The sequence below is a fragment of the Podarcis muralis genome, chromosome 9, assembly GCF_964188315.1.
Source record: "Podarcis muralis chromosome 9, rPodMur119.hap1.1, whole genome shotgun sequence".
NCBI lineage: Eukaryota > Metazoa > Chordata > Lepidosauria > Squamata > Lacertidae > Podarcis > Podarcis muralis.
The window spans coordinates 4596369-4613529 of NC_135663.1; the positions used below are offsets into that span (position 1 = coordinate 4596369).

General features: G+C 48.9%; 1 protein-coding gene across 2 annotated transcripts in view; it reads left to right on the plus strand.

Annotated features, from left to right (window-relative positions):
* ADAM33 (ADAM metallopeptidase domain 33) overlaps window positions 1-17161 on the plus strand; it is an 87656-nt gene that overhangs the window by 15610 nt on the left and 54885 nt on the right. Inside the window, exon 3 of one of the 2 annotated variants that reach the window (XM_028744300.2) lies at window positions 3080-3156. In XM_028744300.2, the coding sequence (XP_028600133.2) occupies window positions 3080-3156 (77 nt within the window). Of the gene's footprint in view, window positions 1-3079; window positions 3157-7721; window positions 7741-17161 lie in introns of those variants that run through there. The other variant, XM_077933718.1, reaches the window with a different exon arrangement.

A 17161-nucleotide genomic window follows, 5' to 3' on the forward strand; every position in this document is an offset into this window, starting at 1 on the left:
AAGAGCCTGCAATTCACACTTGTTCACATTTTGCACTACAGTTTTCAGTCCGAAAAGACGTGCCAAGGCATTAAATTATGCCATTTGCATCTCTCCTCACTGCCTGTGGAGGCAGAACGGAGCCATCATGTCTAGTCGCCATCAATAGCTCCGTGGGAGGGAGTTCCATAGTTTAACTCAGGCCTAGGCAACCTTTGGCCCGCCAGATGTTTTGACCTACAATTCCCATCATCCCTGACCACTGGTCCTGTTAGCTAGGGATCATGGGAGTTGTGGTCCCAAAACATCTGGAGGGCCAAAGGTTGCCTAGGCCTGGTTTAACTCATAGTTTAAGTCTTCTTTCCTGAATATTTCAACAATCAGCTTTACCAAGGGTGGATCTACATGCAGGAAAAACACACACACTGTAAATAAGTCAGAAATTAAACCGTTATAACAAAAGAAGAAAAAAACCAATATGGAAAAATTGCATAATTTTTTTGCTCTCCATCGCCATCTGCTGTTGCATGTTTACAACGCATTTAAAACACCTTTTTGACTAATGTAGCTGAGTCCCGAGGGTCCACAAGTTGTAACGTTAAGAGAGAAGGAGGAAACCCTTTCGCTCTCTGTTTTTCCATGCCGTGGAAAACTTTATAAACATTGACCTTGTGATCTCTTCCCCGCCTTTCCCTCTAAACTAAAAAGTCCTGAACGCCGTTTCCCTAGGCTCTCTGCAATTCACGTCTCTGAGCGCGAGAGCCCAGAGGATTCTGGGAAATCAGTGTCCGCGCACGAGTGAGACTGTGCGAGTGTGTGTGTGTGTGTGCAAACGACTTCATCCTTCCCTCTCCCTTGCAGTCTCAAGGTCAGCTTGGCTTGGACTTGAGCTCAGGGCTTAGATAAGTGACCGATAATTGCTTCCATTTTTGCTTTTCTTTGGCTTCACCCTGCGGAAAAGGGGCCGCCTTCTGCCAGGGACAGATTTAACTCTTGGAGGCGTGAAAAATCCCCAGCGTTGGTGGTGGAGATCTAGGGCGGTTGCAGGACTCGCACTGCCGTAAGGGACAGGAGTGGAACGTCGCCAGCAGGGCTAAATGCCAAGGGTGACATGGAGGGCTCTGTTATGCCAGGAATGGGGTGGCGAGAGTGAATTCAGTGTCGTTTTCTGAGGCGCATCTGATTCCGAAGGGCAGGGCTCAGTGGCTTTCTCCCTGTCTCTCTGTGTGTGTTTGTGCAATGTGTATTTGTGTGTATGCATTTTGAGTGGCTGGCATTTTGAGAGGCAGCACCGCGCAGTGGTTGGAGTGTCCGACTTGGACCTGGGAGCGACCAGATTTCCAGCAATTGGTAATGGAAGGATTGCTGCCTCCGGCTAGGGCCGTCATGACTGATAGCTGTCAATAACCATCAATTGATCTAATCCCCTTGTAAAACCATCTAGCTTGGTGGCCATCTTTGCCTCTGGAGGAAGTGAGTTCCGTAGTTTAACCGTGCTGCATGAAGAAGGGCTTTCTTCGCAAGGGATGCACAGTATAATAATAATAATAATAATAATAATAATAATAATAATAATAATAAATAATAATAATAATTTTATTTATACCCTGCCCTCCCCAGCCAAGACTGGGCACAGGGCGGCTAACACCCAATATAAAAACAATTGATTGAAATAGGAGTTCCATCACAGAAGGAGAAAGGAAAAAGGAAAAGAGGGGAAGGGGATCAAGTTGATTGCAAGCCAAAGGCCAGGCGGAACAACTCGGTCTTACAGGCCCTGCGGAAAGAAATCAGATCCTGCAGGGCCCTGATCTCATGAGACAGAGCGTTCCACCAGGCCGGGGCCAGTGTTGAAAAGGCCCTGCCTCTGGTTGAGGCTAATCTGACTTCCTTAGGGCCCGGGACCTCTAGGGTGTTGCTATTTGTGGACCTTAAGGTCTTCCGCGGGGCAGACCAGGAGAGGCGGTCCTGTAGGTACGAGGGTCCTAGGCCGTGATAAAACCACATTGGCTGTTTCTCCGCACTGGAAAAACCTTGCTCCTGGGCCTTCTCCCTCTCCCCCCCCCCTCTCTTTCCTGTGAAAACTCTTCCGCAGGCCAGCCTGGGCTGCCAGACGCTTGGCGTGCCTTGCGAGGCTGACTCAGTCCTTTCTCCTCTCGCAGTTATTTTTTATTTTTAAACACCTGTTTGTCATCTGGTGCCTGGAAGCCGAAGGGCCTGTTTTCAGTCTCGGCTGGGGTGATGCGTTCTGCAGTCACCCGGAGGTAGCGCAGGAAGCAGCGAAGGGTTGGGCACCCTTTTCATTAGAGAAGTGTGCGGGTGCACAAGAGAGAGAGAGAGAGAGAGAGAGAGAGAGAGAGAGAGAGAGAGAGAGACTCGCTTGTTTCTTTCCAACACACTGACCTTGCGCGACCTTCGACGAGTAGCTCCTGTTGGTCTTCAGTGAAAAACATAGGAAGGCATCATCTCTCCCCAAATTGCAGCATGCTGGATCTGCATGGCGACCCGTTAGGTGCACGGCAGCCCCTCTGACCCAAATCAGGGTCTTTTAAAGCAACATGCAATAAACATGCATGCCGCTGAGTTGTCATACCTCATGTTATGTTTGCTTCAGGTTGCGCATTTTCAGGTTGCGTCCCGCAGCGACCCGGAAGTACCGGAAAGGGTTACTTCCGGGTTTCGCCGCTTGCGCATGCGCAGAGGCGCAAAATGATGTCCCGCGCATGTGCAGAAGCTGCGAATTGCGACCCGTGCGTGCGGGTCTACAGTTCTTTGATTCATTGTACCTGGGTGCCAGTGGACTGATATTCTTTGCTGCAGGAATTATCCCTTTGGGTACTTACCTCCTGTGACATTTTGCCTCTTGTGTCATTGCTAGGGGAGGTCATCTAGAGATCTGGGGCACACTGTCTGTTCCGGGCAGCTGACACCCAAATCTCTTCCTCCTTTCCTTCTGTGTCAGGTGTGCTGGCATCAGGGGGCTACCTGGCTGGCAGAGGCTTCTCCTCCTTTGCCCGGAATTGGGGAACTTGCTGGAAGCTGGCATCAGAAAAGGTGTTCGGTGTGAGCTGATATCTCTCCTCCTCTCTCTCTTCTGCAGACTCCATTTCCTGCCCGTGGAGAGGTGGCGGTGACCGTGGAAGGCAAGGATCTCATTTTGGTGCTGGAAAGGAACCAGTAAGTATTACGTGCCTGTCAAAGAGCCCACTTACTAGGAACTCCCAGAGGGTCAAGATCCTGCACCCAGAAATGCCGGAGCTCTGAATACAGTGCGCCAACGGGAGAGGAGTTGTGTCCCTTGCGGAGTTTGTTCTGCTCCTTGCCGGGGATGAAAGGGGCAAAGGGCAGAGTGGTCCTGTGTTCGAATCCTGCTTGCAGACATCTGGGTGGCCACTGTGAGAACAGGATGCTGGACTAGATGGGCCATTGGCCTGATCCAGCAAAGGCCCTTCTTGCAGTCTTAAAAATGTGCTGCCAAGGGTGTGTTTCGGGGAATGCAAAGTTGGTATTTTTTTTTTAAAGTGTTCCGGCCCAGGACGTGACACCAGAGCTTCCAGAAATGGCTGGCTCGCCCGACATACCTTGCTGTAACACCCTGTTGCAAAAACACCGGCTCCTTTTGATTTGAGCCACGGCTCAGAGCTCTCAGCAGGAGCGCACATGTTCCTTGCGGAAAGTTGAGCCCTCGGCTGGAGCAGAGATGAATTCCTGCTGAGTCTGGGCTGGGACATTGGTGGGCTTTGCCAGGGCAGTTTCTCTGGCTTCCTGAAAGGATAAGATCAGACCAAGGGCCCACCTGGTCCCAATCCTGTTCTCACAGTGGCCAAAGGGAAACCAACATGCAGGATTTGAACACAAGACCCCTTTCTCCTCCTGTGACTTCTAGCAGCTGTTATTCAGAAGCATTCCTGCCTCCTCTCTTCCATAAATCTGTCAAATGCTTTTTCCAGCCCTCCAGCCTGGTGCCCATCACTGCATCCTGTGGCAGGCAGTTCCACAGTTTAACCCCTGACAAATTCACAGGTGGTAGGCTTGCCCATTTTTCATCAGCAATGTCTAGGCAACACGATGACCATGTACATACACAACAGACAATCTTTATAGAATTCCTTCAGACCATAGCAAGTACAAAATGAAATCTTTAGTCTCAAAGTCTCTGAAAATCTTTAAATGAAGTGAGGCACCAGACTTTGTACGATGATAGACAAGCTGTGAAGCTTTGTGTATTCAGCAAATATGATGTCCAACACTGAACAGTGATTCCGGATATTGACTACTGTTTTGTAGAATTCTTCGTCAGCGTGGTGGGAGGATATAGAATTGCTTCATAAACCCATCTTATTTTGAATGAATGTATGTAAATGAAAATATCAAATGCTGTGGAACAGTGCTCATGTAATATTGTAGTCAATGCCCATTTTCCAAACTGAGGATGGGAGTCCTTTTCGCCCCGACGGATCCAATTCCTCATGGACTAACTTCTCAGGGGCTTCCGCCATGGGTTTAATTTTTAAAAAAAACATCTTTATTGAAAGTTCAAAAAGTACATAACTATGTGTGCACTAAACATTTTGCAACGTAAACAAAAAGAGAGAAAAGGAATAGGAGAAACAGAACCTGTGTAGAAGGGAAAATAAAGGCGGAAGGGGAACCCCCCCCCCCAAAACTGTATATTTTACAAGATTGTTATTGTACTTCACCAGATCTTAACCCATTACAGTATTTGTAAGAATGGATTCCAAATATCATTGAATTTGTCCATGGCAAGCCTGTGGAAGGGAGCCGCATTTTTATTTTTCCAATTCATCAGTATCAGTCTCTTTGCTTTGGTAAGGGCACAGAAAGTCCACTCATATTGCCATATTGTCCTTTGCTCTGCCATGTTGATTTTGGGCGGGGCTAGAGAGAAACGAGGGCGGAGCCACGGGTTGCGTTGCTGCAGAGATGGAGCGAATCCCCTTTGAGGAAAGCACTGAAGCCTTGGGGCCCTTTTAAGTTTAGAGCAGGGGTCGGCAACCTAAGGCCCGTGGGCCACAAGTGGCCCATGGGGGGTCATTTAACCAGCCCACGGACCCCCTCCACCTGCTTGGTTGGCTCCTGCGCACCACGGAGCAGAGCGGGGACCACATTCCGCGACGCTGGCCGGCTTCCCATTGGCTGCAGGAAGCTCCTGCAGCCAATGGGAAGCTGCGCACGCCTCCTCCGCACCGGAAATAGCGTTTGCGCATGCGTGCGTCTGCGGGACCGTGAACCGGCCCAAGCCCTGGTTTAGAGAAACGGCAAGTTAAGAGGAAAATCCTAGAATTATCGTGGTAGAAGAGACCCTGAGGGTGATCTCAACTTGATCTCAACTGAAGTGTGATGGAAGCTTGCAAAATGATGGATAAGGAGAAGTTTTTCTCCCTTCTGTTGTAACACTCTTGAATTTTGGAGCTTCTGGGGCAGACGACACAAACTTTGCCCCCATAATGCAGCGGGTTTTTTGTTTAATTATTTTTTATTAAACATTTTCTTGATTTACAAAAGTGTTTGCAATCTCTCTCTCTCGTATTCCCCCCCCCCCGTAACATTTTTACAAATCAGTTTCATTTGTTGAGACATTAGGAAGAAAAGGGGGAAAGAGGTGGAGGGGTGGAAGATGGGTGGGGGTGGGGTCGGGTGGCGATGTTTCTATTTTCCTTAATATATGTAGGGTTTGGTGTCAGCGTTGCTTGGGCAGGTTCTCTGCTGTTCGCTTGTGTTCCTTTGGTGGTGAGAGAGGTTGGGGTTGGCCTAGGGTGTGGTTGTTCGTTTGTGGTTGGCTGTGGTGGCCTTTGTTTTCATGTGTGAGTGAGGTGGGTGGGTGTTTTGGATCAGGTTAGCCATATTGATTTGTATGCTGTTGGTGGATTATTGTCATTGTCTTGTTGGGCTGTGTGTGTGATAAAGGGGAGCCATACCGGGGTGAAGGCGTCTTCTTCTATTTGTCCCCGTGTGAGTTTCAATTTATTGGTTAATTTTTCTAGTAGGGCTGTTCCCCATACTATTCGGTACCATTGGTCAATGCTTACTCCTGACAGGTCTCTCCCGTGCCTGGCTATGATGCTTCTGGCTGCTGAAAGTAGGTGGGTTATGAGTTCTTTGTGGTGCAAGTGGCATTATTGTCTTCCCATAATGCAGTGTTAAACTGTGGGATCTTCTCTCAAAGGAAGCTGAAATATACTCCAAGTGGAGAGTGGATTTCATGCTCTTTATTCAGCTCATAGTGGTGAGAAGGAATGAAAGTTCCCCCAAAGTATCTGCTTTATATACATTATTTACACAATGGGCTGCACGTGATTGGCTAATTCTGGGATTCTCCTGTAGGCCAATCAGGTTGTGGATTCACTTCCATCTGGAGCTGGATTGGGTGGCTCCTGCAGACCAATCATACTGCTGCATTGTTCTAGGACCAATCAGACTGCTGCATTCTGAATCCTATTGTTCTAGGACCAATCAGACTGCTGCATTTTGGATCCTATTCAACTCAGTACATAACAGAAGCAGAGGTTGGATGGCTTTAGAAGATCAAACAAATTCATGGAGGATGAGTCTCTCGATGGCTACAAGCCATTGTGGCTCAGCTGTGGCTCCACAATCCGAGGCAGCAGTGTTTCTGAATGCCAGGGCCTGGAAATCACAGGAGCAGAGAGTTGCTTTGCGGCTTGGACCAGGTTTGCTGCTTTCCCATAATGGCCGTCTGATTGGCCACAGTGAGAACAGGACCCTGGACTAGATGGGCCATTTGGGCCTGATGCATATCGGTGTTTTCAAAAAGAAAAAGTTCCTCTTATAACTCTCGGGAGTGTCTTGCCAAGGCAGTTGCCAGGACATCAGAGCATCGCTGGGCACTTAAAAGACGTAACAGATTACAGTGGTACCTCGGGTTACATATGCTTCAGGTTACAGACTCAGGTAACCCAGAAATAGTGCATCGGGTTAAGAACTTTGCTTCAGGATGAGAACAGAAATCATGCTCCGGCGGCGCGGCGGCAGCAGGAGGCCCCATTAGCTAAAGTGGTGCTTCAGGTTAAGAACAGTTTCAGGTTAAGAATGGACCTCCGGAACGAATTAAGTACTTAACCCAAGGTACCACTGTAATCACTAGGGTGTGAAATGAAGAGAGACATTGCAGTTGCCTCCCCCAACCTGCAGCCCTGCAGATCTGAAGGGCGCCGGGTTGGCAAAGCCTTGATTTGCAAGATTAACCATCTGAACTGGAATCTGCCCGGAACCCGCCTTGCCACCGCCGCCCCGGATCACCTTCCCTTTTGGCCGCCAACTGCAGTCCCGTCGAAACGAACGGTTGTGAAAACATACAAAAACGGAGCTGGTTTTGATTTGGGGAGGAAGTTGAGCTCACAAGGAAAGAGAGAGTTTGACAGGCTCGCTTGAGTTTCTGCCGTCGGGGCACAGCCAGGTCCTGTAAACTGAGGGGAATTTGCAGCCAGGGAAAGGGGGGGTCTCTTGGGTGGGGAGGAGAGAACCAGGACCAGGTGGAACTTGAAGAAGTTGCAGTATGTGCCACTGGAAAAGAATGTGGTTTTCTCTTCTGAGGAAAGGAAGGAGCAATGAGTCAACTTGTTGCTTTGCTGTGGTCAGTCTGCATCTGTGCTTCGACGATATCCATGCTAGCGGGAGCTGACAGGAGCTGTATTGCAGAAATGTTGGACCGCATGTGACTTGGATACTTCTGGAGCACGGACTGGACACCGGGAGGCAAACACCAATTCAGGTTTAAAGGTAAAGGTAAAGGTACCCCTGCCCGTACGGGCCAGTCTTGCCAGACTCTGGGGTTGTGCGCCCATCTCACTCAAGAGGCCGGGGGCCAGCGCTGTCCGAGGACACTTCCGGGTCACGTGGCCAGCGTGACATCGCTGCTCTGGCAAGCCAGAGCCGCACACGGAAACGCCATTTACCTTCCCGCTAGAAAGCGGTCCCTATTTATCTACTTGCACCCGGGGGTGCTTTCGAACTGCTAGGTTGGCAGGTGCTGGGACCGAGCAACGGGAGCGCACCCCGCCGCGGGGATTCGAACCGCCGACCTTTCGATCGGCAAGCCCTAGGCGCTGAGGCTTTTACCCACAGCGCCACCCGCGTCCCCTAATTCAGGTTTAAAGCAGAGTTTATTTGATTCGCATATGCAAATCAAATGGTGCAGAGCAATACATTGCAATCTGCACACCCCAATCAGGGTGCGCCCACTTTTTATAGACTATGCAAATAACCAGAGAGTGAAACTCTACATTCTTATCCAATCAGGCTCTAAGATTCCATGTTTCTCCTTTTGAAGGTTTCTTTGTTTGTCGGTCTACTATGGCCTCACTGTCTTGTAACAGTTGCTTTGTTTGTTTGCTTACTATGGCCTTGCTCGTTTTGCAACAGTAGCATGATAACTGCATGCTGGAATTTCTATTTCTGAGGCCCTGCAAATCAAGGGGACCCCAAGTTAGGGCTTTAGGGTTTTTTTAAAGAATGCTCCCTTTCAACACATTTTCAGATGCCAGCTCCAAAGATGAAGAACAGTGGGGCTTGCTATGGAAATCGTAACCACTGCATGATCAAGCTCAGTTGGATAGATCAGTTGGTTCAAGCATGATGCTGATTAAGTCAAGGTTGCAGGTTCGAACCCCATAGGCAGTGCTGGATTTAAGGTAAAGGTAAAGGGACCCCTGACTGTTAGGTCCAGTTGCAGATGACTCTGGGGTTGCGGCGCTCATCTCGCTTTACTGGCCGAGGGAGCCGGTGTACAGCTTCCGGGTCATGTGGCCAGCATGACTAAGCCACTTCTGGCGAACCAGAGCAGCGCACGGAAACGCCGTTTACCTTCCCGCTGGAGTGGTACCTATTTATCTATTTGCACTTTGAGGTGCTTTCGAACTGCTAGGTTGGCAGGAGCAGGGACTGAGCAACGGGAGCTCACTCCGTCACGGGGATTCAAACCGCCGACCTTCTGATTGGCAAGCCCTAGGCGTTCCAGTGCTGGATTTAGGTATAAGCTAAACAAGCTGTAGCTTGGGGCCCCACTCTCTTGGCGCCCCCCAAAAAAATGAAAAGGAAAAAACCTGGATGTACATTTCCAAAATATAAGTTAAAAAAATAATACAATAAATCCTACATACAGCAACAGTGTTTTGTGTTGTATAGGCTCCTATGATGTATGTAATGGGCCCCGCCTGCTAGCCTGCTCCCTCAAATATCACTGGTTTGCTCCTTTCTTAGTATAGGGTGCCTACATTCTGCATGGACTGGTTGCAGGGCAATGTGTGCAAATGGCTTTAGATACCTATTACTGTAGGTCCATAAATTACTATATACAGTCATACCTCTTGTTATGTTCGGTTCACGTTGCATCCCGTGGCGACACAGAAGTACTAGAAAGGGTTACGCCGCTCGTGCATGCGCAGACGTGCAAAATGACGTCATGTGCATGCGCAGAAGTGGAGAATCGTGACCCGTGCATGCGCAGACGTGGGTTGCGTTCCTCTCAAGTTGTGAAGTGGCTTTGAAAGGATCCCATTCACAACCAGAGGTACCAACCACTGTAGCATATATTCAACACAGAAAACAGTGACAATTTCTTGTTGACAAAGGACAGCTGGACATATAAAGGGCCCCATTACCTTTAGTAGCTGAGGGCCTCATGAAACCCAAATCCGGCTCTGCTCGTAGGCAACAGCTGCATTTTCCTGCATTGCAGAGGGTTGGACTAGATGATCTATAGGGTCCCTTCCAACCCCACAATTCTATGATTTTAAGATATGCAAACGCCAGCAATCTTTGGAAATGTGCATAATCGATCTTCACAGTTGATAGCATGTTTTCCTCTGGGTCTGTTTGAGGAGCCAGAGGTCAGCAAACCTTTTCAGCAGGGGGCCGGTTCACTGTCACTCAGACCTTGTGGGGGGCCGGACTATATTTTTTGGGGGGGGAAATGAACAAATTCCTATGCCGCACAAATAACCCAGAGATGCATTTTAAATAAAAGCACACATTCTACTCATGTGAAAACACACTGATTCCCGGACCATCTGCGGGCCGGATTGAGAAGGCAATTGGGCCGGATCCGGTCCCTGGGCCTTAGTTTGCCTACCCATGGAGTAGCCCTTCTGTAAAATGGGGATAATTAAGACACAGGGCTCTGGGTGACAAGAGTTAAATAGATAGAAAGGGAGGAACCAAGTTATAAAAGAGTTTTTTAAAAAAGCATAGAGAGACAGAGAGAAGTGACTAATTACATTACAATGAGGTTTTGTTTCCATTCCTTGGCCCTCCCCAGACTTTTCTGCCTCCAGGGATGAAATTACACCCATTCCCAAATCCAAATCCAGCTGTTTGGCTTGGGCCAGCCCTGTATAGCTGCAGTCGTAGCTATTCCTATTGGCATTGATTAATTTCTATGCTGCAAACTCAAATATATATCTGTGCAGTATATGTAATTCCGATTAAAACCAAAAATAGCGTAACAAATAATATCAGACAGAAGACTTTTAACTAAACAGAAATGCAAACTCACAAAAGGGGTCATCTGACAAGGTTGTAAAAATGATAAAAATCGTAAGATCTAGGTCTCCCCCACTAAAAATACCCCTCCCTTCTATTTAGAAAACAACAGCAACAGAGCAATCCAATTCGTGTCTTCTAAGAAGTAAGCATTACTGAGTTCAGTGGGACCTACTCCCAGCCCCAGATGTGCCTAGGATTTCAGCCCAAAGCTGTTGCTGATGTCCCAGCCTGACCCCCCCAACCCCCCATTAAATGCACGGGTTCTCTCTGACTATGCGATCAGTTTTTTGGCTTTGAAATGCACCATAAAATTGCTTTTGTCTTCCAAGAACTGCAATATAAGGGTTGCTGCATAAATGAAAACCCGGGAGACTTGAAGGGTGGAACAAAACGAAGAACCTAAGAAGAGCCTTGCTGGATCAAGCCAACAGCCAATGTAGTCCAGGATCCGGTTCTCATGGGGGCCAATCGGATGCTCCAATGGGAAACCAGCAATCAGGATTCGAATACAAGAGCCCTCTCCCCCCTCTTGTGGTTTCCAGCAGCTATGTTGTCCCTCCAACAGCCAGAGGCAGTGATGCTTCTGAAGAGCAGTTTCTGGAAACCACAGGAGGGGTCTCGTGTTCGAATCCTGATTGCGGGTTTCTCATTGGGGCATCCGATTGGCCACTGCAAGAACAGGATCTTGGACCAGATGGGCCATGGGCCTGATCCGAAGTTTCTTCTTAGGCCTCCGTGGAAGCAGAGCACAGTCATCCTGGGTAGTAGCCATCGATAGCTCTCCTTTCCATGAATTACATAGATATGTGGACCACATGTCTGGAGCAGCACAGGAAAACAGCCCTGAAACCACTTTGACTCCCAAACTGACCAAATGTTTTCTCTGCAAGGTCAAGGAAAATGGAAAAGCCTCCCCATTGTCTTTTTCCTTCACAAATCCTGTCTTAAGGGTATGTCTGTGTATGAATAGGGTGAGTCTGTGACCTGGCTCAGGAACTAAGTATTTATCATTACAAAAGACTGGCTAGGCTCCCCAGGGTATCCAGTCAAGTAAGCATTAACAGGTAACCTGCCAGACAGGAGATAAACAATGCACTCAGATTTCTGTTGTAGACCGCCCCTTTCTGTGATGTAGGTATGATGTGTCTTGGGGTGGTGGTCTTGAGCTACACCCCTTTCTGTGACGTAGGTATGATGTATCTGGGGGTGGTCTTGGACTCCAGGGCGGGCAATTTAAAATGTCTATATAAGGGCAGGCACACCTTGGTTTGGGTCTTCCTCCGTCCTCCTGCGTGTGGGGGGAGCACCCTGTTGCAACCGTTCAATAAAGATCAAGCTTACGAGCTGCTTTGCTTCTCAATATTCTCTGGTTGGCCTCTGTTATTTTCTCCGACCGATGGAGAACCTGCAAAGGACTCTGTAAGGGCTCTTGTGTCCCCCATAAGGGAATAAGGGCAGCTTTTCGTTTATTACACTTGGCATGGGGCGTCTCTTATGAGAACTTTTTTCAAAATGGCTGCCGCTGACCGTGGGCACCAGTTCGCTCCCGGTGTTCCCTCGAATGGCTTCCCTCCGTGCACCGAGCATTTGGGTTCCTGCTTTTGTTACAGAGGGGCTGGCGGGAATTCTTTGCTCAAATCTAAGGGCGGCTTGTGCAACCTCTGCTGTTTGGGTCCACGGGGTTTAGATGGGACGAAACGTGCCAAGAGTTAAAGTAAACACATTTTCTTGAGCTGGAGTCATAATCAGACTAAACACCAGCAGTTGAGCTGGAAACACCAGCAATGCAGTTCTCGCTCGCAAACATTGTGGTCAGCCTGTCCGAGCTTTTCTTTGCAAACAGGACAACCACAGTAAACAGCTTTGGCGACACAAAGGGCAGGTCTTAAAATCTGCAGCTCGAATGACGCAACCCTGTAATCGCAGCACCATTGCAACAAAGACCAGATGAGCAAGAACAGATTCGCCATCCTTTTGCCAGCTTAAATATGCATTAATAATAATAATAATAATAATAATATCCTGCCCATCGGCTTCCAACAAAAGATTAAAAATAAAACAAAACATCAAACATTAAAAGCTTCCTTAAACAGGGCTGCCTTCAAATGCCTTCTAAAAGTCAGTTAGTTGTCTATTTCCTTGACATCTGATGGGAGGGTGTTCCACAGAGCGGGCGCCACCACTGAGAAGGCCCTCTGCCTGGTTCCCTGTAACTTCACTTCTCGCAGGGAGGGAACCACCAGAAGGCCCTCAGAGCTGGACCTCAGTGTCCGGGCAGAACGATGGGGGTGGAGACGCTCCTTCAGGTATTTGTTGTTGTTTAGTCGTTTAGTCGTGTCCGACGCTTCGTGACCCCCTGGACCAGAGCACGCCAGGCACTCCTGTCTTCCACTGCCTCCCGCAGTTTGGTCAAACTCATGTTGGTAGCTTCGAGAACACTGTCCCACCATCTCGTCCTCTATAGTCCCCTTCTCCTTGTGCCCTCCATCTTTCCCAACATCAGGGTCTTTTCCAGGGAGTCTTCTCTTCTCATGAGGTGGCCAAAGTCTTGGAGCCTCAGCTTCAGGATCTGTCCTTCCAGTGAGCACTCAGGGCTGATTTCCTTCAGAATGGATATGTTTGATCTTCTTGCAGTCCATGGGACTCTCAAGAGTCTCCTCCAGCACCAGAATTCAAAAGCATCCATTCTTCGGCGATCAGCCTTCTTTATGGTCCAGCTCTCACTTCCATCCTGGGCTATTATGCATAGCTTCGATCTCTCTTGTGCAAAGTGCTAACAGCCCAGGAATACTGTTCAGCTTCCCAATAGAACAATTGTGCATCTCCTTCCTTTCCTTTCTCCCTGTTGGATGACTCTGCCCTGCTTGGTGCACTTTGCAAGACCTTAGCTCTCAGCTATCTGAGAAGGAGCCGCCAAACTCACAGAGTGGTTCATCTCACTGTGTTTTAGTTTTAGGGCTTATCAACACTGATGTTTGTCCCGCCGGGGAACTTGCGGTGGAGTGCTGAATCGGAACAAACGGAAGGGTTTTTCCTTGGATTGCTGTTTGTTCCGATTTAGCGCTAAAGAGCAGGTTTTCTAGGGGAAAGCGGATGAGCAAAGGTGAAACTGCTTTGACCCCATGCTTGTCTAGGCACAGGGCAAGCAGGAATGTGGATGAAACCTTTGGTTTCTGGGTTCCATTCAAAGTGCTGGCTTTGACCTCCGAAGCCTTTGGCGGACCGGGACCCCAATATTTCAAGGACTGCCTTTCCCCCCAGGAAGTGACCCGGACCCTGCATTTTCCCCTGAGGCCCTTCTCTGTGTGCCCAGAGGCTGGCAACACGAAAACAGGGCCTTTTCAGTGGTAGCTCCCTGCTTATGGAATGCTTTCCCCATAGAGGATATCTTTCCCTCTCTTTTTGGTGCAAGGGAAAAGCTCTCCTTTTTTACACAGGATTTTGGCTTTTCACTTGAAGGGTTTCAGGTATTTGTGGCCTCTTTTAGAGATCTGTGTTTTGTTTGTATGGGTGTGGGGTTTTCCCCCCAACGGTTTTTATTGGATGGGTTTTTTGCAATTGCTTGTGGTGTTTCAGTGGTGTATGTTTTTGATCGCTTTTGTGAGGACTAATAATCATCATAATTTCTAGCTGAGCTTTCTAGGCCAGTTTCCAGTAACCATCAATACGAATGTTTAGGAAAAACATTACCAGGGAGGTGAAATTAATAGCAACAAAATTCTAAGCCTAAACTTCCGTTTCCAAACCTAGCACCTTCTGATCCGAGTGAGGTCTTTGCGCAGTTTTCACGTTTGTGATCACTTCTGTCCCTCTGAAACAATTTCTGGAGGTGTTTTGGGTCTTGCCCTGCAGCCAAAGATGCTGCTCTCTCCTGGACCGCAGTGTCCTCTGGTCCCCGACAACCTCCACTCGCTGCACATTCTGGAATGTTATTTCATTTCTTTTATACATAAATGGATTTGTCGACGGGCTGGGTGGGGGGGCGGTTTGTCACGGAGGGAGAGGCAAGGAGGAAAGCAGAGAAAAACAAACAGAGTCGAGACTCTGCTAATGCTCAAGGCGGCTGCCAGCACCCCTGCTGAAAAATCTCGCTTAGCTTGGAGCTCAGCCGAGGCAGGAAGTGTTTGGGAGATAGACTTGAGTTTGCAAAGCGCTGCCAAGGTTGGAGAGTTTGTTGCGGCTCTATCTCTCGCTCTCTCCGAAGTAGCCAGGAGAAGACAAGAGAGGAAGGAGATCACAGAACCATAGAATCGCAGGACCCCTAGATGACCTCTGTTTCTGAGCGTACCACTCTGCAAGCCGGATGGGGAAGAGTGGGGGGTGCAAGCTTGCCGAAGATGCCTCAGAGATTTGGTCCTCCCCAGAGCTCCCTCTTTCCACGCAAACACCCCAGAATAGGAGGCTGGTCCATGAGGGCAGTGCCGCATCGACCTTGACTTAAACCTCTCAGTGGGTGGCTCTACCTGTCGTTGGCTCTGGCGCCCCCTACTGCTGGTCTCCACTCCTCTTGCCCAACCGGTCCAAGGCCCCGCCTATGCGCCAGGATTGCATTGCCCCAGTTCAACTCTAGATGGTGATGTTTAAGCTGCTGGGAAGGTGGGCTTTGGAGAGCCCACAACCCTGCGAAGTTGTCCGTTCTGCAGTCAAGCCGTGTCGCAGAGGCAACAAGCTAACTCTCTCCCTTCCATCCCACAGACCCGATCTAAATTGCCACAAACACCCCTCTGGTTTTTGAGAAAGAAATATAGATGAGGAGCGCTGCATCCGAAGCTCTCCTCCCACCAACACGGCACATCTGATGCCTGCAAATTGAGACCAGGCACCCTTGAAAATCCTGCAAACCTAGCAGTTCGAAAGCATGTTAAAGTGCAAGTACCTTCTCTGGCGGGAAGGTAAACAGCGTTTCCGTACGCTGCTCTGGTTCGCCAGAAGTGACTTAGTTATGCTGGGCACAAGACCTGGAAGCTGTACACCGGCTCCCTCGGCCAATAAAGTGAGATGAGCGCTGCAACCCCAGAGTCGGCCATGACTGGACCTAATCCCTTACCGGGATTTCAAAGGCAGAATTGATCAGCTTTGGTGGGTGGCCCAGCTATGCCCCTATCAGGACAGGGATAGCCTAACTACTGTTGTCTATGCTCTGGTAACCTCAAGGTTAGTTTACTGCAATGCGTTATATGTAGAGCTGCCTCTGAAGATGGTTCGGAAACTTCAGCTAGTGCAGAATTCAGTGGCCATGTTGCTCAACGGACTGCAAGACAGTTTGAGCATCTTACACCGATCCTGGTCTGACTGCACTGGCTACCAATTGGTTTCCGGGCTCAATTCAAAGTGCTGGTTTTTACCTATAGAGCCTTAAATGGCTCAGTTCTGCAATACCTCAAGGACCACCTCTTTCCATATGAACCTACCCAGACCCTGAGATCATCTTCTGAGGTCCTCCTTCGTGTGCCTCCTCCTCAAGAGGTCCGGAGGGTGGCAACACGAGAACAGGGCCTTCTCTGCAGTGGCTCCCCATCTGTGGAATGCTCTCCCTAGGGAAATTCACCTGGTGCTTCGTTATATACCTCTAGGCGCCAGGCAAAAAGGTTCCTTTTTAACCAGACCTTTGGTTGATCTTATTGACACCCAACACCCTTTTAGAATGTGGCTTTTTGGGTGTGGGGTTATTGGGTTATTGCTTTTGGTTTGATTTTATATGTTGTGGTCTTCTTGTGAACTGCCCTGAGATCTCCGGGTATAGGGCGGTGTATAAGTTGAAAGGTCCATATAGTTAAAGCTATGGTTTTCCCAGTAGTGATGTATGGAAGTGAGAGCTGGACCACAAAGAAGGCTGATCGCCGAAGAATTGATGCTTTTGAATTATGGTGCTGGAGGAGACTCTTGAGAGTCCCATGGACTGCAAGAAGATCAAACCTCTCCATTCTGAAGGAAATCAGTCCTGAGTGCTCACTTGAAGGACAGATCCTGAAGCTGAGGCTCCAAGACTTTGGCCACCTCATGAGAAGAGAAGACTCCCTGGAAAAGACCCTGGTGTTGGGAAAGATGGAGGGCACAAGGAGAAGGGGATGACAGAGGACAAGATGGTTGGACAGTGTTCTCAAAGCTATGAACATGAGTTTGACCAAACTGCGGGAGGCAATGGAAGACAGAAGTGCCTGGCATGCTCTGGTCCAGGGGGTCACGAAGCGCCGGACACGACTAAATGACTAAACAACAAAATAAGTTGAATGAATGAATAATAATTATACAGTGGACGCTCGGGTTGCGAACGTGATCCATGCAGGTTGCACGTTTGCAACCCACAGCATCCGCAACCCACAGTGGCATGTCTGCGCACGCTCAGATTGCGATTCAGCGCTTCTGCACATGAGCAAAGCGCAATTTAGTGCTTCTGCGCATGCACGGCCGCCAAAACCCGGAAGTAACCCATTCTGGTAAATCCAGGTTTCGGCATGTCCGTAACCCGAAAAAATGCAACCTGAAGCATCTGTAACCCGAGGTATGACTGTAATAATAATAGGTGTCCGAGGGAATCCAGGCGATTTGTCCTGGATCTTAGGGAAGTCAATTGAAAAATCACAGGGGTTTTTTTTGGGGGGGGGTCTTCCTAAAAAAGAGCTCAGCAGCTTTTGGGGTGTCCTGGTTTTTTTACTTC